This window comes from Rattus norvegicus, chromosome 18, assembly GCF_036323735.1.
Source record: "Rattus norvegicus strain BN/NHsdMcwi chromosome 18, GRCr8, whole genome shotgun sequence".
In the NCBI taxonomy this organism is placed as follows: Eukaryota; Metazoa; Chordata; class Mammalia; order Rodentia; family Muridae; genus Rattus; species Rattus norvegicus.
Window position 1 is genome coordinate 80,588,613 of NC_086036.1, and position 17,321 is coordinate 80,605,933.

Consider the following 17,321-nt stretch of genomic DNA (forward strand, 5'->3'; position numbering starts at 1 on the left):
TCCAGGCAGGCATGGTGCAGGGGTTGCTGAGGGTTCCACATCTTCATCTGAAAGCTGCTAGCAGAAGACTGACTTCCAGGCGGTTAGGATAAGGGTATTAAAGCCCATGCCTATAAGGACACACCTCCCAATAGTGTCACTCCCTGGGCCAAACATACAAACCATCACACCTTATGACTTAAAATGTGGTACCAGGAAGACAAGAGGTCTGCTTGATACTTTCCATACTCTCTAAGTATGAACTTTTTTGGATAAAAGTCATTTAAACTTGGGAGTGGTGGTTCACGCTTGTCACAGGACTAGAGAGATTGAGGCACGCAGATCAAGAGTTTAAGGCTAGCCACGACTATTAAGCAAGATCTACTAAGCTGGGTGAACAGATGGGGCAGGGGTGTGGGGGTGGGGCAGACAAACTTCCTCTCAATAGACTACCATATCAAGAACCCATCTGAAACCTCTCCACCCACTCTAAAGTTGGAAGAAACACCAGTGAAGAAACCCTACACTGAGGCTCCTGAGGATAAGGAAAGAGGTTTCTAGACCTTTCTAATGTATAGAGCACGTATTTGTATGATCAAGACTTACAAGGGGAAGGCCACATTTAACAAATGCTCAAAAAAAAAAAAACCACTTCCAATAGAACAAGATATATATTTTTGTATGTTTTGACATGTTTGGACAAGCCAAATTAGATATTTTTCTTGTGAACTGTTCTTGCAAATATGTAAAATTAGAGCTTTGTTCAAACACATCAAAACACTTTTATGAGCCTCTTATACATCTACTCAATTCACTTAGGAGTTCCACTCTTCTTCTGATGTGTAAAGTATCAGTTCTGAAAGAGCTGGGACATCCATGGTGCACCAAAAGTTCTGGGATGTCTCCTGTAACTCTGGTTTGGTCACCCTAAGCGGCCTCAGAATGGGCGGTCTGACATGCTGAGACCTGTGAGGACCCATGCCTCTAGTGGCAAAGGTGGAGTGAACCATCCCGTTCATGCAGTGTGCTTTCTCCCTCAGCACTCGGGGGACAGACACTTATTCCCAGGGACGCGAGTGCATGCAGCCCTTTCCACAATGTATTTATCATCTGACTTAATACTTCACAAATTTAAATTTATCTCAAATTAGATTCCATAGTAAATAAAAATGCTTCTGGCATCTTTTTGTTAGTTTAATCTTTATTCTGTTGATTATATAAAAGCCATACAATATTAAATAGCATAAAATATTGAAGGTTTTACTTATGTGGTGTATAAATTTTAGTAACAAAGGTTTACCATGAATGTAGAGCTGAAATACGGTCATGATCGGCAAGTCAAGGATAATATAGAATTTGCTACATCTCATGATTTTTCACAAGAAAGATCTGCTTCTCCAAACTCATGAACACTCACTCACATTGCACCTCCTTTCCATGTGACATACTTTATTCTTGTTTTTTTGAACAAATTCTGGAAGAGAGTTGTGAGGATCGCAGTGAGAACGGATCCCTTCATTCTCGGCAGGAAGCACTGCACTGGCTTGAGGCTTTTAACTTTGTTGGAAACGGTTATCTTCAACAACAATAGATCTTTTAGGAGCCACGTCCACAAATATATATCGAAAATCAAACTGGCCACTCCTCGGGTTCTGAAAAACATGTAGATGTTATTATTCTTTGCAGAGCTCCCTGGACCCCACTGACCCCCGACTGACCCCGGGACCTGAGGCTGGCGCACCTCTTCCACTTCTGCGTGTACCGTTCCTTGCTTCCCTGGCTCAGAGCCCTCGATATAGAACTTCACACGGATGCGCTTTAGCCCGTTGTTTGCATATTCAGTAAAGCTGTTGAGAAAATGCAATGATGCGCCTCCAGGTTCCCTTTCCTCAGAGATTACCCCGGAGCTCTCCTGGGGACCCCGCATTACCTGACATGTTGTCTCCGCCCACGTCTCGACATTTCCCCATAGCCTTTCACAGGCTCGCCAAAGACACTGATCACCTGCAGGATAGAGACTACTCTTACTCAGTGTGACTCTTTTAATGGCGCCTATGTAAGTATTTTCTGACCGTCAGGTCACAAGTTATTTGTTTGCTCACGCCAAGTGATTTTTAAGGGGGTAAAAAAAAAAAAAAATCAGTATTGTGAGGGCCCTTGACTCAAACAAGAAAACTAGAGAAAAGGACACCATGTAAAAATCATACTGTAAATAACTTAGGGAAAGTTATTTCCTGCACGGCGACAGATATGGGTCACTCTGTGGTGTTACTTGTAGCTTCAGAAGGATACAGGATGAGGGGGAGTTAGAAACAATCAAGCAGAAACTTGGAAGTATTTCTCCACTGACACTCATACTGAGATAAAATGGGCGGGCAGTAAGTGAAATTATTAGTAGGTGTCGGGTGTCTAGTAGTAAAAGTTACAAGGTGGAAATAAAAACTTAAAGCCCCCTATACATACAGTGAAGGTAAAATATCAAGTAGTGACATGGTTAAAATAAACCAGGTGCAAATCTTTTCTTCCTCAGGAGAAAATTTGTTTGGCATAGGAACGTTTTGTTTTGAATTTTCAAAGCGAATATTTTAGAATATTCTCTTAAAAACACAAATTGAACATAATGCTAAACATACTGTATTTTGTCTTTTTGCTGTGTGTCCTTATTAGTGCAAGCATATAAGATAAGGAAAGTTGTCAGATACCTAAGATCTAAGAAAGGGAATAAATATCCAAAGAATTAATAGGTCAAGCCTAGCAGTGTTAGATTAAAATTATTAATGGTAAGGCAGGCATATGGCCTGGCAAAAAGTGGGACCTTAAACATACGACCTGTTGAAGTCTAAGGACCAGCTAGGAAGCTACGATCCTAATAATACTTCATTCTTTCATGTATCCTGTACGGTTCTACTTGTGTTAATCTGAACATGCCCGAGAGACTGAGCCTGGGATTACTAAAACAGTTGGGGTGCCTCCTGGAGACCACTCTTCCCTGGATGCCCACTGACTACAGTGGAGTGCCCTAAATGTAGTCTCTGTCAACTTTTAACTCTCTCAGCTACACTCTGTGGTTTAGGACACAAAACAAAGGATGCCAGAGACACTGGCATAGCGGGGAGGAGGAGAGCGTGCGCAGTGACCTTTGGGTGCTAGGGTCAAAGTGCCTCAGAGAACAGAGACCTAAAAACAGAAAAGCAACCCACTGCCTTAGTACAGTGTGGAGGCATGGGCTTCACAAGGGATTCATTCCTCCTCCCCCACACGATCATCAGAAAACTAACCTCAGGGTGTGTTCTGCATTTCCCTAAGGCTTTCCCATAGATGATGTTAGGACTGGATGAGGAAAACAGTTCTTTGAAGATCGTATATAACAAGCTGCCTGAAAAAGCAGAGGGAGAACGCAGTGAAGCGAAGCAGTAGGGTGAGAGGCTGTGGAAAGGTATTCAAGTGCTTGCTGGGTCTGTAACCTGTAATGCTGACTCCAAAGAGCACCACTATCAGGTAGGTGACGTCTCTCCCGGCTTCTTTCACTGCAAAGAGAAAACGTCAATAAGTTACACGTGTATCCACAGAGCTGTGGCCTCTGGAGGCTTCAGGTGTTCCTAGCAGGGAGCAGTTGGGTCCAGACCTAGAGCACTGCTCTCAGTAGCTCATCTCAAATGCTCCCAAGCTTCAGAAGAACCCCTCACTCCAGTGCAAACCAGGCCTAGTTCTGCTTAGCTCCCAAGGCCAGAAGAGAACAGACCTGTTTAGTGTGGCCTGGCTATGCACGGGGCCTAGGAACCTCTGGATTTCTGTCGCTGATAGATACTGCTTCTGTTCTAGTAACGTAAAACCCTTATCGATCTCTCAGAGTGAGAATGGTCACAAGATGAGGCAACGTGTACACAGGTCTATCCTGTCCAGATCAAGGCAACTCTTAACCCATCCCAGAGACCCCACTGAGTGGTGCACAAAACCAAAGAACTGAGCTTGGAATTGAAATGTAGTTGGTTGGGAAGATTGATGAATCAAATAAACTTACAGAGATTGTTTTTATTTTTTTCTGCACTAAGTAAGTATATGAACACATGGATTAAAGAGCAGTTTGGGGAGATAAGGTAATCAATCAAAGGGGAGTGAGTACAGACACATTATTTACATAAATGCATGTTATATGTGAAGAGCTACATCACAAGCAAAGTCTGATTATGAGAGCGCTTTACTTCTTTGGTCATTTATATGTATGTACAGTCACATGAGGAACCCAGATTTTTCTAACTTCAGTCTTTAAATTTTTATTTTTTCCAAGAAATCAAAGTTTAACAAGTGGTATTTTTTTTCCCTCTACTTTTTTCATAGGTACAATGACATATAATAAAATTACTTATTTAGAAGTCATTTCTAGAACATACTTTTGGTTTTTCAGTACAGGCTGTGAACTTGAAATGTGTTCAGGGGGCTGGAGAAATGGCTCAGTGGTTAAGAGTATTTGCTGCTCTTGTAGACATCCAGAATTCAGTTCCCAGCAACCATATCTGGTGGCTCACAATTGCCAGTAACTTCAGCTTAGGGGCATCTGATGACTTTTTCTGGCTTCCTTCTTTACCTATACTCATGTGTATACACACACACACACACACACACACACACACACACACACACACCAGCAACACTAGCAATAATAAACAAATCTTTAAAGAAAACACTACTTCAAATAATAGAAAGATTGTCATCTACCAAAAATCGTAGATATTATGGGACTGATCTCAGCAGTAATTGCTTCACAAATCCTATCTCTTTACCAGGCTCTGAGCTGAGGGCTGGAACACGAATCTTTCTATTCCACTGTCCATAATGTCATAAACTACATATCAGTAGACACCGCATGAGGCCCCAAATTGAGAGGACAATAACAACTAGACTAAGACATAACCATATTTTTTCCTGCAATCCCAAATCAGGTCATTGGCCTAAACGCCTCAACCTCCTGTTCTCCCCAACACTCTGTCGTGACCTAATAATTTCCTATTCCTTGTGTTTCTGCAGTTCTCCACCTCTCTTTCAGTAGGTCCTATACTGGAGTGCAGACACTCCCAGAAGTGGGGAGCACAGGAGCTGACAGTCTTAAGTCCTAGATACTATTTTTTTCTTTTTACCTTTCTGAGATGTTGAGACACCGGTTTCCTCTCTTTGATTCCTGTTAATAGACACTTGCTTGCTACTGTCCTCCTTTGCTTTCCGGGGGTCCGGTCCTTGTGTCCAGAAGGTTTTCTGGGTGAACCCAAGGACAGTTCTAGGTTGCACTGTTTTCTTCTGCTCTCGCAGCCCCCATCTCAAAGGCTGGGTTTTCAAGCAAGCTTTGGTGAGTACAAAGTGTGGCAACAACAACTGCCTGCCCAACGACCCGTGCAGCTTCTCCGCATGCCGAACAACTCGTAGAAAAGCACAAATCATGTTCACAAACACTGTGAGACTTCCGAACTGCAACTTCTAAAGGTTCGTAATCCACACACTCAGGCGGACAAGACGTGAAACCAAACCATTCACATTACATCCTGTGTCAGGCGAATATCAAGATGAATAATCTACAAGAGAAGTTAGGTACACTTTATTTTTTTTCTCTCTCTTGAATTAAAATGCCCTATTTACCGTCCTACTGACATTCACATCTTGCCCGCCATGCTTTCGCAAAGCATCCCGGGAAACACCAGACATCCCGGGAATCGCAGTTTAATGGCTTCACACTTTCCTGTTCAACTGCAGGAAAGGCAGGCAGGATGGACTACATCTCCCATAATGCCATGCAACAAGAAAGGGCCCATCCTGTTTTCTCAGACGCTTCTGCGCGGATCGTTGCGCGTGCGCTGTGGCCCGGTTGAGGCAGGCATGTTATTGGTATCCCTGGTTCAATGGCCTCTTGGCTTAGACAGAACTTGCAAAAGTCGGATTAGTTGCAAATTGCGTGTCCTCATAGTCTTTTTATAGAGGACTGTGTCAACTGGGAAGTTCATGTCGTGGGTTTGCCATAGTTATTAGAAAGTGACAATTTCAGCGCTTGTTTCTTCTCAGGAAGACAGTTAGCAAACGTAGCTGAGCCGGGCCATAACAGGCTAATGGGCCAAGAACCGGCGTCAGAATGACTGGGGCGTGGGAAAGAAGCCGGGCCCGGGATTGTCCCGAACAACGACGTTCGAAGAGCAAAGGAGGTGTTCACAGAGAAACCCAGTCTACGCATGCGCGAGCCCGGTCCGGGTTTTGCGCACGCGTGAGGGGCAGTGCTGGGCTTCTCTGTCGCTCCTCCAGAAGGTACCTTTGGGTCTCCATGGCGACCGGACGCGGTCGGATGCTGAGGCCTGGAAGTTTCGGCCTCCAGGCTCTGCGAGGGTCCCTTCATGGTGGGGGCACTACCTGGGGCAGCGCGGGGCTGGCCGCGGGGCGCTCCGGGTTCAGGTGACGCTCGGGGCTCACGGGTGGGTCTCTTCAGTATCCCACCCCACAGCTCTTTCTAGTATCAGTTCTACTATAGCATGTGACTCCTGCTACTTTTAAACGCGGGAAACATTAGAATGGCAGAGGGAAACCTGTCTATCCTGGAAACTAGGGTACCTCAAGTTAGAACACAAGTAAAGTTACTTCCTAAGGAAGTGATGTATGTTACCAAGCATTCCATTCATTCATTGGTAGGCCCTATGGCTCTAAGGCTATTTTCAGTTCCTGGGAGACTACAGTAGTGCACATGTGAAGACAGGAGCGGACCTACTGCTCGCCCGGAACAAGGCTTTTATGTAGTATTCTTGCATTTTAGTGATTTTAAAATGAGAATCAGCCGTAGAGCTTTTAAACTCGGAGTAGAAAGTATTCATCAAAACCTAATGCTAAACAGGACATTTTGTGCACCTCTCCCACCATGCCAAGTTTTCTAGACAGTCACATTTTGTTATGCAACTCTGTTCTGGTTCGTTGTATTCCCATTACGTGTAAGGAAGAGCCTGCAAGATGACCGTTCTGTCTTCAAGGTTATTTTTTCATTTTTCTCAAGGAGTGCCTTTAAGCCAAAGTATGTTCCTCTCTTACAGCGAGAGAATGGAATTTTAGGACACGGGAAAAGGGCCTCCCTGAAGAATCTTCATTCACCCAAACAAGTACCTTACTAAATTTATTTTCTTGTGACTGTTTAGAACACTGTACCCATCACACCAGTCAGGTCATCAGCCGGAGGGATAGTGTTACGAATTTACTTTTTTTTTTATTTTTTTTTAAGACAGGCTCTAGGTAGCCCTGGCTGTCTTAGAACTCACTGTGTAGCTCAGACTAGCCTTGAACTGCCTGCCTTTGCCTTGTTAGTGATAGGATTAAAGGCTTGTGCCACTATACCTGTTCTGCAACGATTTTCATTCCTGAGGATTTACATTTTATTCCTAAGGCTTCTTGACTGATATGGATGTAACAGTCATGTCCATTTTGCTTTCTAAGGATCCAAATGTCTTTGTGTAGGTGTAAAAACAACCTGTTAACAGGGTATGTCAGCTGCTTAAGTTATCCCACTCCCACCCCAACTCTGAGGCCCTGTCCTATATCCTTTCTAGGTTGTCCTGATTTCAGAAAGATGGCACTTTGTAGTGTTGTTATCATAGTTCTTGACTGAGTTTTCATAATGCCGGACTCGTGACAGAATGGTGACAGCATTTGCTGACCTCTAAATGGAATACTTGGACTTTAATTTCCCTCTGTTCCTAAGACTATCCTTTAGATCGTATTCTGTAGGACAAGATGAGTTGATTATGGGTCTCTCTATTTCGGTGTAAGTTCAGTGGACTTTCTGATAGAGCAATGTCAGTAAAGGGCTGGCATGATGGTGTGGGAACCTGCTCTCAATCAGTGAATTGGTCCCATACAGATTTTCATTGGTAAAGAAACGTCAGCTGCTAAGACTAGAGTGATTGTGCTTCTAGTACTTGGGAATTAGAGGCAGGATGATCTCTGAGTTCAAGACCAGCCTGGTCTAGTCAGTTCCAGGACAGCCAGGACTTATTCACTAGTCCTCATTTAATGCAAAAATGTGAACATTTGTAAACATTATATGCTGTAAGAAATACAGTAAACAGTATATGTTGTAAGAAATACAACAGAATGGATAACAAGCTGGGTTAATTTATACCCAGTCTGATTTGACTCTTTTCATACTAACAAACATAGTCTAAAATTTATTATTTTATAGATATGTTAAACTTATTCTAAGCTACCAGGCAGAATGTACATTCAAGGATGTATTAACTGCTAGTCCCTTGTTCTTCTGTCTGGACCTTGGGACTTTGGTGGATTCCACATAGAGCTGTTTGAAGATATCTGTGCAGCTCACTGATTGTTTAGTGGGGTGACCTGTGTCAATGACACATCAGTGTTAGTAAGAAATGGAGATAGCTTTTCAGTCATGCCGAGATTGGCCTGTGTCAGTGCTAGTACGAAACAGAGATGTGCCTTTCAGTCATGCAAACATTAAGCTGGTAAATATTCGAAATGGTAATAAGCCCTGAAAGGGTTATAACGAAAGTTCTGGGGATGCTCCACTGCTAGCTTGAGACCACAGTAGCTTTAATTATCTATTTGGAGACACAGTGTGTATTCTGTGAAACGAGAGGTCTCTTTTAAATGCAGAAAACACACAAACAAGAAAAGCCATAAAGATGTCTATAGTAAAATACCCTTGATTTTTTTTTCCTTTTTTTTTTTTTTAAACAAATGTAGCATGCAATCAGTTTTAAAGCATTTAATACACTCCCTTGTGCAGAATATGTCTGTAGGGCTCTGGTACTGGGGCGCACGTCACAGCGACCTCGCCCGGCTAGGTGCGTGTGGGTCAGGCGAGGGGAGCGAACTTGGACGGGGAGGGGGAATAGTTTTCACTGCCCCTAGCTGCAGGTCTTTCTCCTTTCTGCTGCTGCCTGCAGCTTCAGTTGCTCTGGCTAGGCTGAGCCAGCAGGAGACTGACTAGCAGGAGAGGGGTACAGGGGAACTTCTGGCAGCAATTTCAGGGAGAGCAGATCTCTTCCCCAAGCAGTGGTGTTACAGCTCTTAAGACAGAAGCTCTCAGATGATGGACTAATTCCTGCACACCTTTTATTCTGAACACGGCACTTAAATACAGTTTTTGGGTCAGTGTCTGGCAGCAGGTACTTCCTATTGGTTTGGCCTGAGAGCTTGGGAAGACCTCACCTACATATTCAGGGGCGTGGTCCTGTTTCTATGACTGATCTATCTTGAACTTATGTGACCTGTGGTCATGTCCTCACCTGTGGAGGAGGGGCTTGGGCCATTGCTCTTTGTGACTGCTCTGTCTCAAACCTCTCTACAGGGGTTTGTGGGGGGCGGGGGCTGCAGCTAGTGAGGCCCTGATCTGGGTTGCTGGGAATCCACCTGCCATCCCTTTTAGGGTCTCTGGGGATTCGACCTGTCCTGACCAGGAATCAGGGTATCTTTCACTGCCAGCTCCATAATTCCTCCTTTTACTTTTTTAAATGAGAGGTGTCATTTATAGTGAAAATTTTGCATGGGATTGGAGTATCAAAAGAAAACACTAAATAGGTCAGAGGGGTAGTGCAACTAAGCTAGAGTGGTAACAAGGGATCAGGGTGGGGGTTGAGAGGACAAAGGATCATTGAACCAAGTAATTGTCCCATGGGTTGTACAGTTTGAGGGTATTGACATTGGTTTTAAACAACATTAGATTAATCTAGCTAGATATCATGTTTTCCTTACTATCGTGTAACTTTCCCCCAAGTTCAGTAGCCATTTGGCTTTGGCAAGAGAGTTCTTATGTAGCTGGAAGGTCCCAAGTCTGTGGGTCTCAGCTGTCACCTGTGGATCTCAGCATGTGTCTCAGGAGTCTTCAGTCAGATGAGGTGTCTGGAGGAAGGCAGCTTTGTTGTCCCAGGCAGGTCCGAGGAGATGGGATTCAGTCTTGGCTGGATCTGTGGGAGCAGCACTGTAGGTAAACCTGTAGTGTGGTCACAACAGTCTGGCTTTTCAGAGGTTGAAGTAGGCTTGGGATGAATGGCAGCGGAACATAGAGAGGTCTCCCTGGAGACGACTTTGTGGCTCTGCAGGCACAGGACCTCTTTACAGCCCCTAGTGGCAGCGGGACTTCTCAGGGCAGGCCTGAAATTAGAAGCCTTTGCAGGGAGGAGGTCTGGGAAGGAAGACTAATTGGCTAAGCTTCTAGGCTTTTAGGTATCTCATTATAGTGAAGATCTGCCTATTGTTAATGAGGAACATTTGCAAGTATGGCTGAGATGTGTGGTAACCCTCTTTGTGGGGAACCCAGACTTGTATGGTTTTGTTAATTGTCCTCAAATCTTGTAGCACCAGCTGTTCTTTTACCAGCTGTATGAGGGCTCTAAGCTTCTCCCTTGATCAAGGTCACTATGGGACCCAGATGGCTTCATTGGAGACCCAATCAAGGCATGAATTATTAAATCTAACAGTGGTCCTTAGAATTTGGGGTGATTTGGAGGAGGGTTTTTAGGGTCTTCTTGGGTATTCCATTGTCTTTATAGGTAATATCTTTGAAAGAATAAAAAATACAGCCAAAAAAGTCAGAAGTTTAGAAATGCTGTCTCACCCCTAAGAAGCCCTAAATACCTCAAATTCCAGACCCTGCTCTCTGCCTGTAAGTAAAAGGTCACATTTCTTGAGCCTGCTCTCCCAGGAACTAGATAAAAGGACTTAAGATAAGGCCCTTAGACTTGCGATTCCCGACCTAGTAAAGATAACAGAAAGCTTCTCCCAGGAACTAGCTGACCATAAAGTTAGATTAAAATCTTAGAGAACAACCTTGAGAAGCAGGAAGCTTCTCCTAGGAACTAGAGGATATAAAGTTAAGCAATCTTGAGAGACAGGAAGCTTCTCCTTGTGATTTTCCAATGATGGGTTGTGGCTTCTTCCTTTAAATACCCCTTCTCCCAGCTACTGGTCGTTGAACTCCATTGCCCCTGCGTGGGATACGACCCCAGTGCAAATTACAGCAAGGACGGTCTTACGTGAGTTCTTGGGGGGTTGTGTCATCCCGAGACTTGAGTGAGGGTCTCCCCGCTCCAGGGGTCTTTCAATCTTCTGTCCTAATGTGGTCTTTTTCTGGTTGGGTGTTAAGCACTCCCTCTAAGATTTGTAAGATAGCTCTCCCTAGTTGGATGGGGGGAAGTGGGGTAAGGGAAGAGGCTGGGGGTAGATCCTTTGTTTTTTAATGGAGCCCTGCCCTTGGGTGGGGGGGAGGGGCAGGAGGAGCAGCAGTTTGTTTATTGTCTCCTTTGAAACATTAGGGGGTCCTGAGTAGGCTCCGACACAGGACACAGGGCATGACCGCTTGGGGATACAGGACTCAGGAAGTTTAGCTGCCAGGTGGATGTCAGGCTGTTGAGCTGTGGGAAGCTGCAGGACACCGCTGTGCTCCAGGGGTGGGGAAGCAAGGTCTGGGGGAATTTTTTTTTTTTAATGTGGTGGTGAATTGTTCTTTACAGAAAAGAGGAGAAAAGCTTTGTCCAATGGGAACGTTCCCTTGGCCTGTCAGCTTTGGGGGACTCCACAGACGTCCAAAACACTAAGCCTTCCCACAGCTTTAAGACCTGGCAGCCGCCCTGTGGCTTCTACGTGGCTGCTGCATTACCAGGTTTTCTTTTTGTTTTAAGAAGAGGTCAGATTAGAGAGTCTTGACCAATGCCTGATGCAGGCTGTGGGATTTAGACAGGGGCCAGATGGACCTTCAGCCAACAGCACAGAGAGTAGCTCTGACTGGGAGGCTTCAGTTGTCCCTTCAGCTTGTCCAAACCCACACGATGGTGCTGACTGAAAGGTGCAGGAAAGGATAGGTTTCTGGTCTCCAGAGTTGGGGAGGGAGGCTCACCTTCCTGCAGTATCTGTCCCTGTAGTTGTGTTGTGAAGTACCCTGTTGTGGGCACCAGTTGTAGGGCTCTGATGCCAGGGCTCTCCCACGGAGATCTCTCACCTGGGTAGCTGTGTGGGTTCAGGTTCGGGTAGAGAGAATTAAGGCAGGGAGGGGGAACAGCTTTCATCGATCCCAGCTGCTGGTCCTTTCTGCTGCTGCCTGCAGCTTCAGTTGCTCTGGCTAGGCTGAGCCAGCAGGAGACTGACTAGCTGGAGAGGGGTACAAGGGAGCTCCTGCTGGTGATTTCAGGGAGAGCAGATCTCTTCCCCAAGCAGTGGTGTTACAGCTCTTAAGACAGAAGCTCTCAGATGATGGAATAATTCCTGCACACCTTTAATTCTGAACACGGCACTTAAATACAGTTTTTTGGATGGGTCAGTGTCTGACAGCAGGTACGTCCTATTGGTTTGGCCTGAGAGCTTGGGAAGACCTCATCTACATATTCAGGGGCGTGGTCCTGTTTCTATGACTGATCTGTCTTGAACTTATGTGACCTATGGTCACATCCTCACCTGTGGAGGAGGAGTTCGGGGCGCTGTCCTCTGTGACTGATCTGTCTTGAGCCTATGTAATCTGTGGTCATGTCCTCACCTGTGGAGGAGGGGCTTGGGCCATTGCTCTTTGTGACTGCTCTGTCTCAAACCTCTCTACAGGGCTGCAGCTAGTGAGGTCCTGATCTAGGATGCTGGGAATGCACCTGCCATCCCTTTTAGGGTCTCTGGGGATTCGACCTGTCCTGACCAGGAATCAGGGTACCTTTCACTGCCCGCTGCCCCATATCTGTCATTAAATGTATTTGAAGAATATACTGGTAAACGAGCTATAGTAAATGTTTTAGTCAAAGACAGACATACCTGTTTGATGAATTAGGGAAAAGACTTTCGTACCGTTTTCTCTGGTGCCAGAAAGTACCTACCTACCTGGTCTTTAACTGTTTAGAGAGAGGATTCCATAATACACATTAATCTACAGTTTTTATACACATACTTACAAAAAAGATGACTGCTCATTTCATGAGATTGTTGGAATAGGCTTTCATAAATTTTTAGCAAGTGAGTTAACCTTGGTGTGAACTGCTTGGCTCAGGCTGCTATGTTTTCCTTGAATGCTAGGCATCTTGTAGAGTTCTGCTTCTCAGAGGCATGCCCTCAGATTTGGGCCCAGGGCATACACATCCTCTTTCTTTTCTTTCTTTTCTTTTTTTTTTTTTTAAGATTTATTTATTTATTTTATGTACAGCATTCTGCCTGCATATGTGACTGCAGGCCAGAAGAGGGCACCAGATCTCATTACAGATGGTTGTGAGCCACCATGTGGTTGCTGGGAATTGAACTCATGACCTCTGGAAGAACAGTCAGTGCTCTTAACCACTGAGCCATCTCTCCAGCCCGACATCCTCTTTCTGATGTGTAAAATTAACACAAAGACTTTGGGAGGAAATAGTAAATGATTTAAATAGAAGTCTTCATAAGACATAAGTAGATAAAGTATTAAGAGAATATAGAAGATATACTGAGGCCTGCCTCATGTACATGGTTACCACCAAAGCTTGTTCCTATGACTATATCTTAACCTTGGTGTGTGTGTGTGTGTGTGTGTGTGTGTGTGTATGTGTGTGTACACATGTGCCTAGTTTTCCTTTAGAGAAATAAAAAGTCTATTTAATACTGAACTATGGCCTGCTGGGGGCCACCCAGAAAGTTTCTGGTGGAAGGCAGCATGGGGTATGGCATCAGTGACGCTATGACTTCAATTTAACTCTCCCTTGCTATTCAGGGTCCAAAAGCTGATGGCTCCTGGCAGTTAACTGATAGCAGCATCAGAAAAGGGAAAAGAAATTTAGTTACTTGGGTTCTTTTCTCTTTGACTTAGGGAACCTCTCTTAGCCAGGCAAGAGGCTCTGAGTTTGTTAGAGAAGAAAAGAAAAGAAAAGAAAGAAAAGGAGAGAAAAGAAAAGAATAGAGAATCAGACACATAAGCACAGGCATCTTGGATGAAGCAGAAAAAGGCTACAATGCTACTTTATTGTTCTTAGTTTTTTTTTTTGGTTCTTTTTTTTCAGAGCTGGGGACCGAACTCAGGGCCTTGCGCTTCCTAGGCAAGCGCTCTACCACTGAGCTAAATCCCCAACCCCTTGTTCTTAGTTTTTATACCTTCTCAGGATAATTGATCACATTTTCTAAGCACCTTTACATTGTAAAAGTTCATGGCAATAGTTTATGTCATAGGTTGATAAGGTTTCGGGAGTTACAGCAGAATTGTTTACATGTCTTTCCATTAAGAATAGTACCTGACTAGTATCTGTTTTCTAGCTCTATAAGTTCATTATAAGTTTAAAGTAATAATTTTTATGTCATAAGTTAGCACTGCTTTTTTCAGGAGAGAAATTATCTGTTTGTGTCTTATTATTTTGAAGTCTTATATAGATAAACTAGTCCATCATTTATTTTCTGTCCTTGTACCTCTAATAAATTGCCCATTACCAGTTTATGACATCCAGTTACCAGATAGTGACCTCATTCCTAACCTAGAAAGAATATTTTCTTTGATTGTAACTTGTTCCACATGTATCTTCTTAGTGTAATTAGCCCAAGGTTTACAGAGCTTTTGCTTTATAGGGGACTTGAAATTACTTGTATCAACTTAGGAATTCTATAAAATCATTATCAAGGATTATGAAATCATCAATTCCTCTACACAGCATTACTGCATGAAAGTGCATCTTCATGTTGATCTGCAGGAAATCTGCCCCATAGGGCGTGCTAATACCTAGGACTCATTAAGCCGTCTAATAGTGGTAGGAAGGGCATATCAGCAGTGAGAAGCAGTCGAGGGATGAAGTCTCTGAGGATCCTGCATCTCAGAGCACACCCATAGCCGTGGAAAAATGGTGGGCCATCTCCTGAAAACTCACCTGCTTGCCATAGCCTTTCCTAGATGGCTTCTGACAGTGGCCTGCTGTTTCAACTGGTGAATTAATTTGGAAAGTGTTTGTTGAATACTGCCTGAGTGCTATGTATATTGTGGGTGCTGAGGAAGAGCATGGAGTAAAAACCACACAGTGATAATAGAGAAGACAATCAAGGTCAATGTATGTTTGATGGCAGCGTGGTGACAAATAGGGAAAGAGCATAAAGGTATGTCTTCAGAGTTGGACTAGAGCTTGAGATGGCTGTCAGGAACCCCTGAATGAGATCATATTATTTGAATAGGTACTTAAAGGAGGTGAGTAGCAAGCTACGCAGATCCCTAGAAGTTGTTGTGGACCTGTTTGTACTTGAAATGCTTGTGTAGAAACTGCATTTCCATTGACTGTTGTTAATTACATGTATACAGGTTTTTTAAAGTTTATTTTTATTACTGGTGTGTGTAGGTTTGTGTGTTTGAGTGTGATTTTGTACACCTAAGTGTAGATGCTAGGGGACTTAGGTTCTCCTGGGAGTAAAGCTACAGGTAGTGGGCAGCTGCGTCGTATAGGAGCTAGGAGCCGAACTTGAGTCCTCTGTAAGTAAGTACACACATACACCCCAGCCATCTCAGCAGCCATCTAGCACCTCTTGACTGAGAAAGCACACAGAAGAAAACCCTGTTACAGATATCATCATGCTTTGCAGGTAAATATAAACTTGACCAGCCACACCAGTATTTGTTTATAAAGAACTGTGTGTGCTAAAGAGAGACCTTACTTAATTTTTATTCAGCACTTAGAGTATGTATGAGACCTTGGACCAAGCCTTCACATAGCCATGTTATATGTAAATCACAAGTAATTTAAATGATTTTAGATTGTATTCTTTATGAAAATGAGTTACTTTATTGGCTGGCGCCTTCCCTTCTCCATATGCTTCTGTTGCTGGAAACCCTCCAGTTTACATTTCATTGTTGGGCCAGTCCTAGGGAAGTAGTAGTGTTTGGGCATCATTCTTCTTCTTATTTATTTTATTTGTTTGAGTACACTGTAGCTGTCTTCAGACACCCAGAAGAGGGCACTGGATCCCATTTATAGATGGTTGTGAGCTACCATGTAGTTGCTGGGATTTGAACTCAGAACAGTTAGTGCTCTTAACTGCTGAGCCATCTCTCATCCCTGGGCATCATTCTTTGCTTCTGATTTCTTTGTGAGAGCCAGTTACCTGGGCTCGAAGCTTTTCTGTTGTAAAAATCTTTGTTTAAACCCAAAATTTGAACAGAAGAATAAAAGTATCTGATAGGATTCTTGATTAGAGCAGCCGGGGTGACATTCTCAGACCTTTTCTCCCTCTCCTTTCTGCCCTCCAGGGCACTAACTGACAGTCACTGTTAGGGGCTAATTCAGAGACTGGCTGGAGAGTGATGAGCTGAAATGCACAACTGGGCTTCATTTGCTCCAGGTAGAGTGCGGAGGCCTGTGCTGCTCCAGGTAGAGTGCGGAGGCCTGTGCTGCCCCAGGTAGAGTGCGGAGGCCTGTGCTGCCCCAGGTAGAGTGCGGAGGCCTGTGCTGCCCCAGGTAGAGTGCGGAGGCCTGTGCTGCCCCAGGTAGAGTGCGGAGGCCTGTGCTGCCCCAGGTAGAGTGCGGAGGCCTGTGCTGCCCCAGGTAGAGTGCGGAGGCCTGTGCTGCCCCAGGTAGAGTGCGGAGGCCTGTGCTGCCCCAGGTAGAGTGCGGAGGCCTGTGCTGCCCCAGGTAGAGTGCGGAGGCCTGTGCTGCCCCAGGTAGAGTGCGGAGGCCTGTGCTGCCCCAGGTAGAGTGCGGAGGCCTGTGCTGCCCCAGGTAGAGTGCGGAGGCCTGTGCTGCCCCAGGTAGAGTGCGGAGGCCTGTGCTGCCCCAGGTAGAGTGCGGAGGCCTGTGCTGCCCCAGGTAGAGTGCGGAGGCCTGTGCTGCCCCAGGTAGAGTGCGGAGGCCTGTGCTGCCCCAGGTAGAGTGCGGAGGCCTGTGCTGCCCCAGGTAGAGTGCGGAGGCCTGTGCTGCCCCAGGTAGAGTGCGGAGGCCTGTGCTGCCCCAGGTAGAGTGCGGAGGCCTGTGCTGCCCCAGGTAGAGTGCGGAGGCCTGTGCTGCCCCAGGTAGAGTGCGGAGGCCTGTGCTGCCCCAGGTAGAGTGCGGAGGCCTGTGCTGCCCCAGGTAGAGTGCGGAGGCCTGTGCTGCTCCAGGTAGAGTGCGGAGGCCTGTGCTGCTCCAGGTAGAGTGCGGAGGCCTGTGCTGCCCCAGGTAGAGTGCGGAGGCCTGTGCTGCCAGGCCTTTTACTGTGTGCAGTGTGACTTCCAGGCTCTGGGAGGATTTATCCCACCATTTATGCCCTGCTGCCAGGGTGTGGATGACAGCTAATACTTATGGGGAGCTTCCCATGTTCCAGCTGCTCTGCCTGTTGCTGACCAGGAGAGAGAAGCTCTTTGTGGCTGCTCAGACGCCATGGGGATGTGCTTCTTGAGGGTGTGTTGATAACTGGTAGAT

The 17,321-nt window shown here is 45.3% G+C and overlaps 2 protein-coding genes across 13 annotated transcripts in view; one reads left to right on the forward strand and one right to left on the reverse strand.

The window, feature by feature from the left end:
* Nucleotides 1-1,162: 1,162 nt before the first annotated feature.
* On the reverse strand, nt 1,163-5,625 carry Timm21 (translocase of inner mitochondrial membrane 21). Of its 2 annotated transcripts, NM_001008343.1 has the most exons (6): nt 5,115-5,625; nt 3,444-3,506; nt 3,258-3,355; nt 1,910-1,983; nt 1,721-1,826; nt 1,163-1,631 (listed from the first exon to the last, which is right to left on the reverse strand). In NM_001008343.1, exons 1-6 carry the CDS (start codon nt 5,410-5,412, stop codon nt 1,533-1,535), a joined length of 738 nt encoding a protein of 245 aa, NP_001008344.1. In that variant the 5' UTR covers nt 5,413-5,625; the 3' UTR covers nt 1,163-1,532. The 2 variants fall into 2 exon arrangements, with proteins under 2 accessions (NP_001008344.1, XP_063133359.1); XM_063277289.1 differs by having other exon boundaries at nt 1,163-1,826; nt 5,115-5,412.
* Nucleotides 5,626-5,831: 206 nt separating this feature from the next.
* Fbxo15 (F-box protein 15) overlaps nt 5,832-17,321 on the forward strand; it is a 315,106-nt gene continuing 303,616 nt past the window's right edge. For 7 of the 11 annotated variants that reach the window (XR_005496060.2, XR_005496061.2, XR_005496062.2 and 4 more), the window contains exon 1: nt 6,095-6,408. Coding sequence is in view for 7 of the 11 variants with exons in the window: in XM_039096994.2 (XP_038952922.1) it covers nt 6,095-6,408 (314 nt within the window). In the remaining 4 variants the exon portion in view is untranslated. Of the gene's footprint in view, nt 6,409-17,321 lie in introns of all 11 variants that reach the window. The other 4 variants (XM_039096992.2, XM_063277485.1, NM_001395752.1 and 1 more) reach the window with 4 other exon arrangements.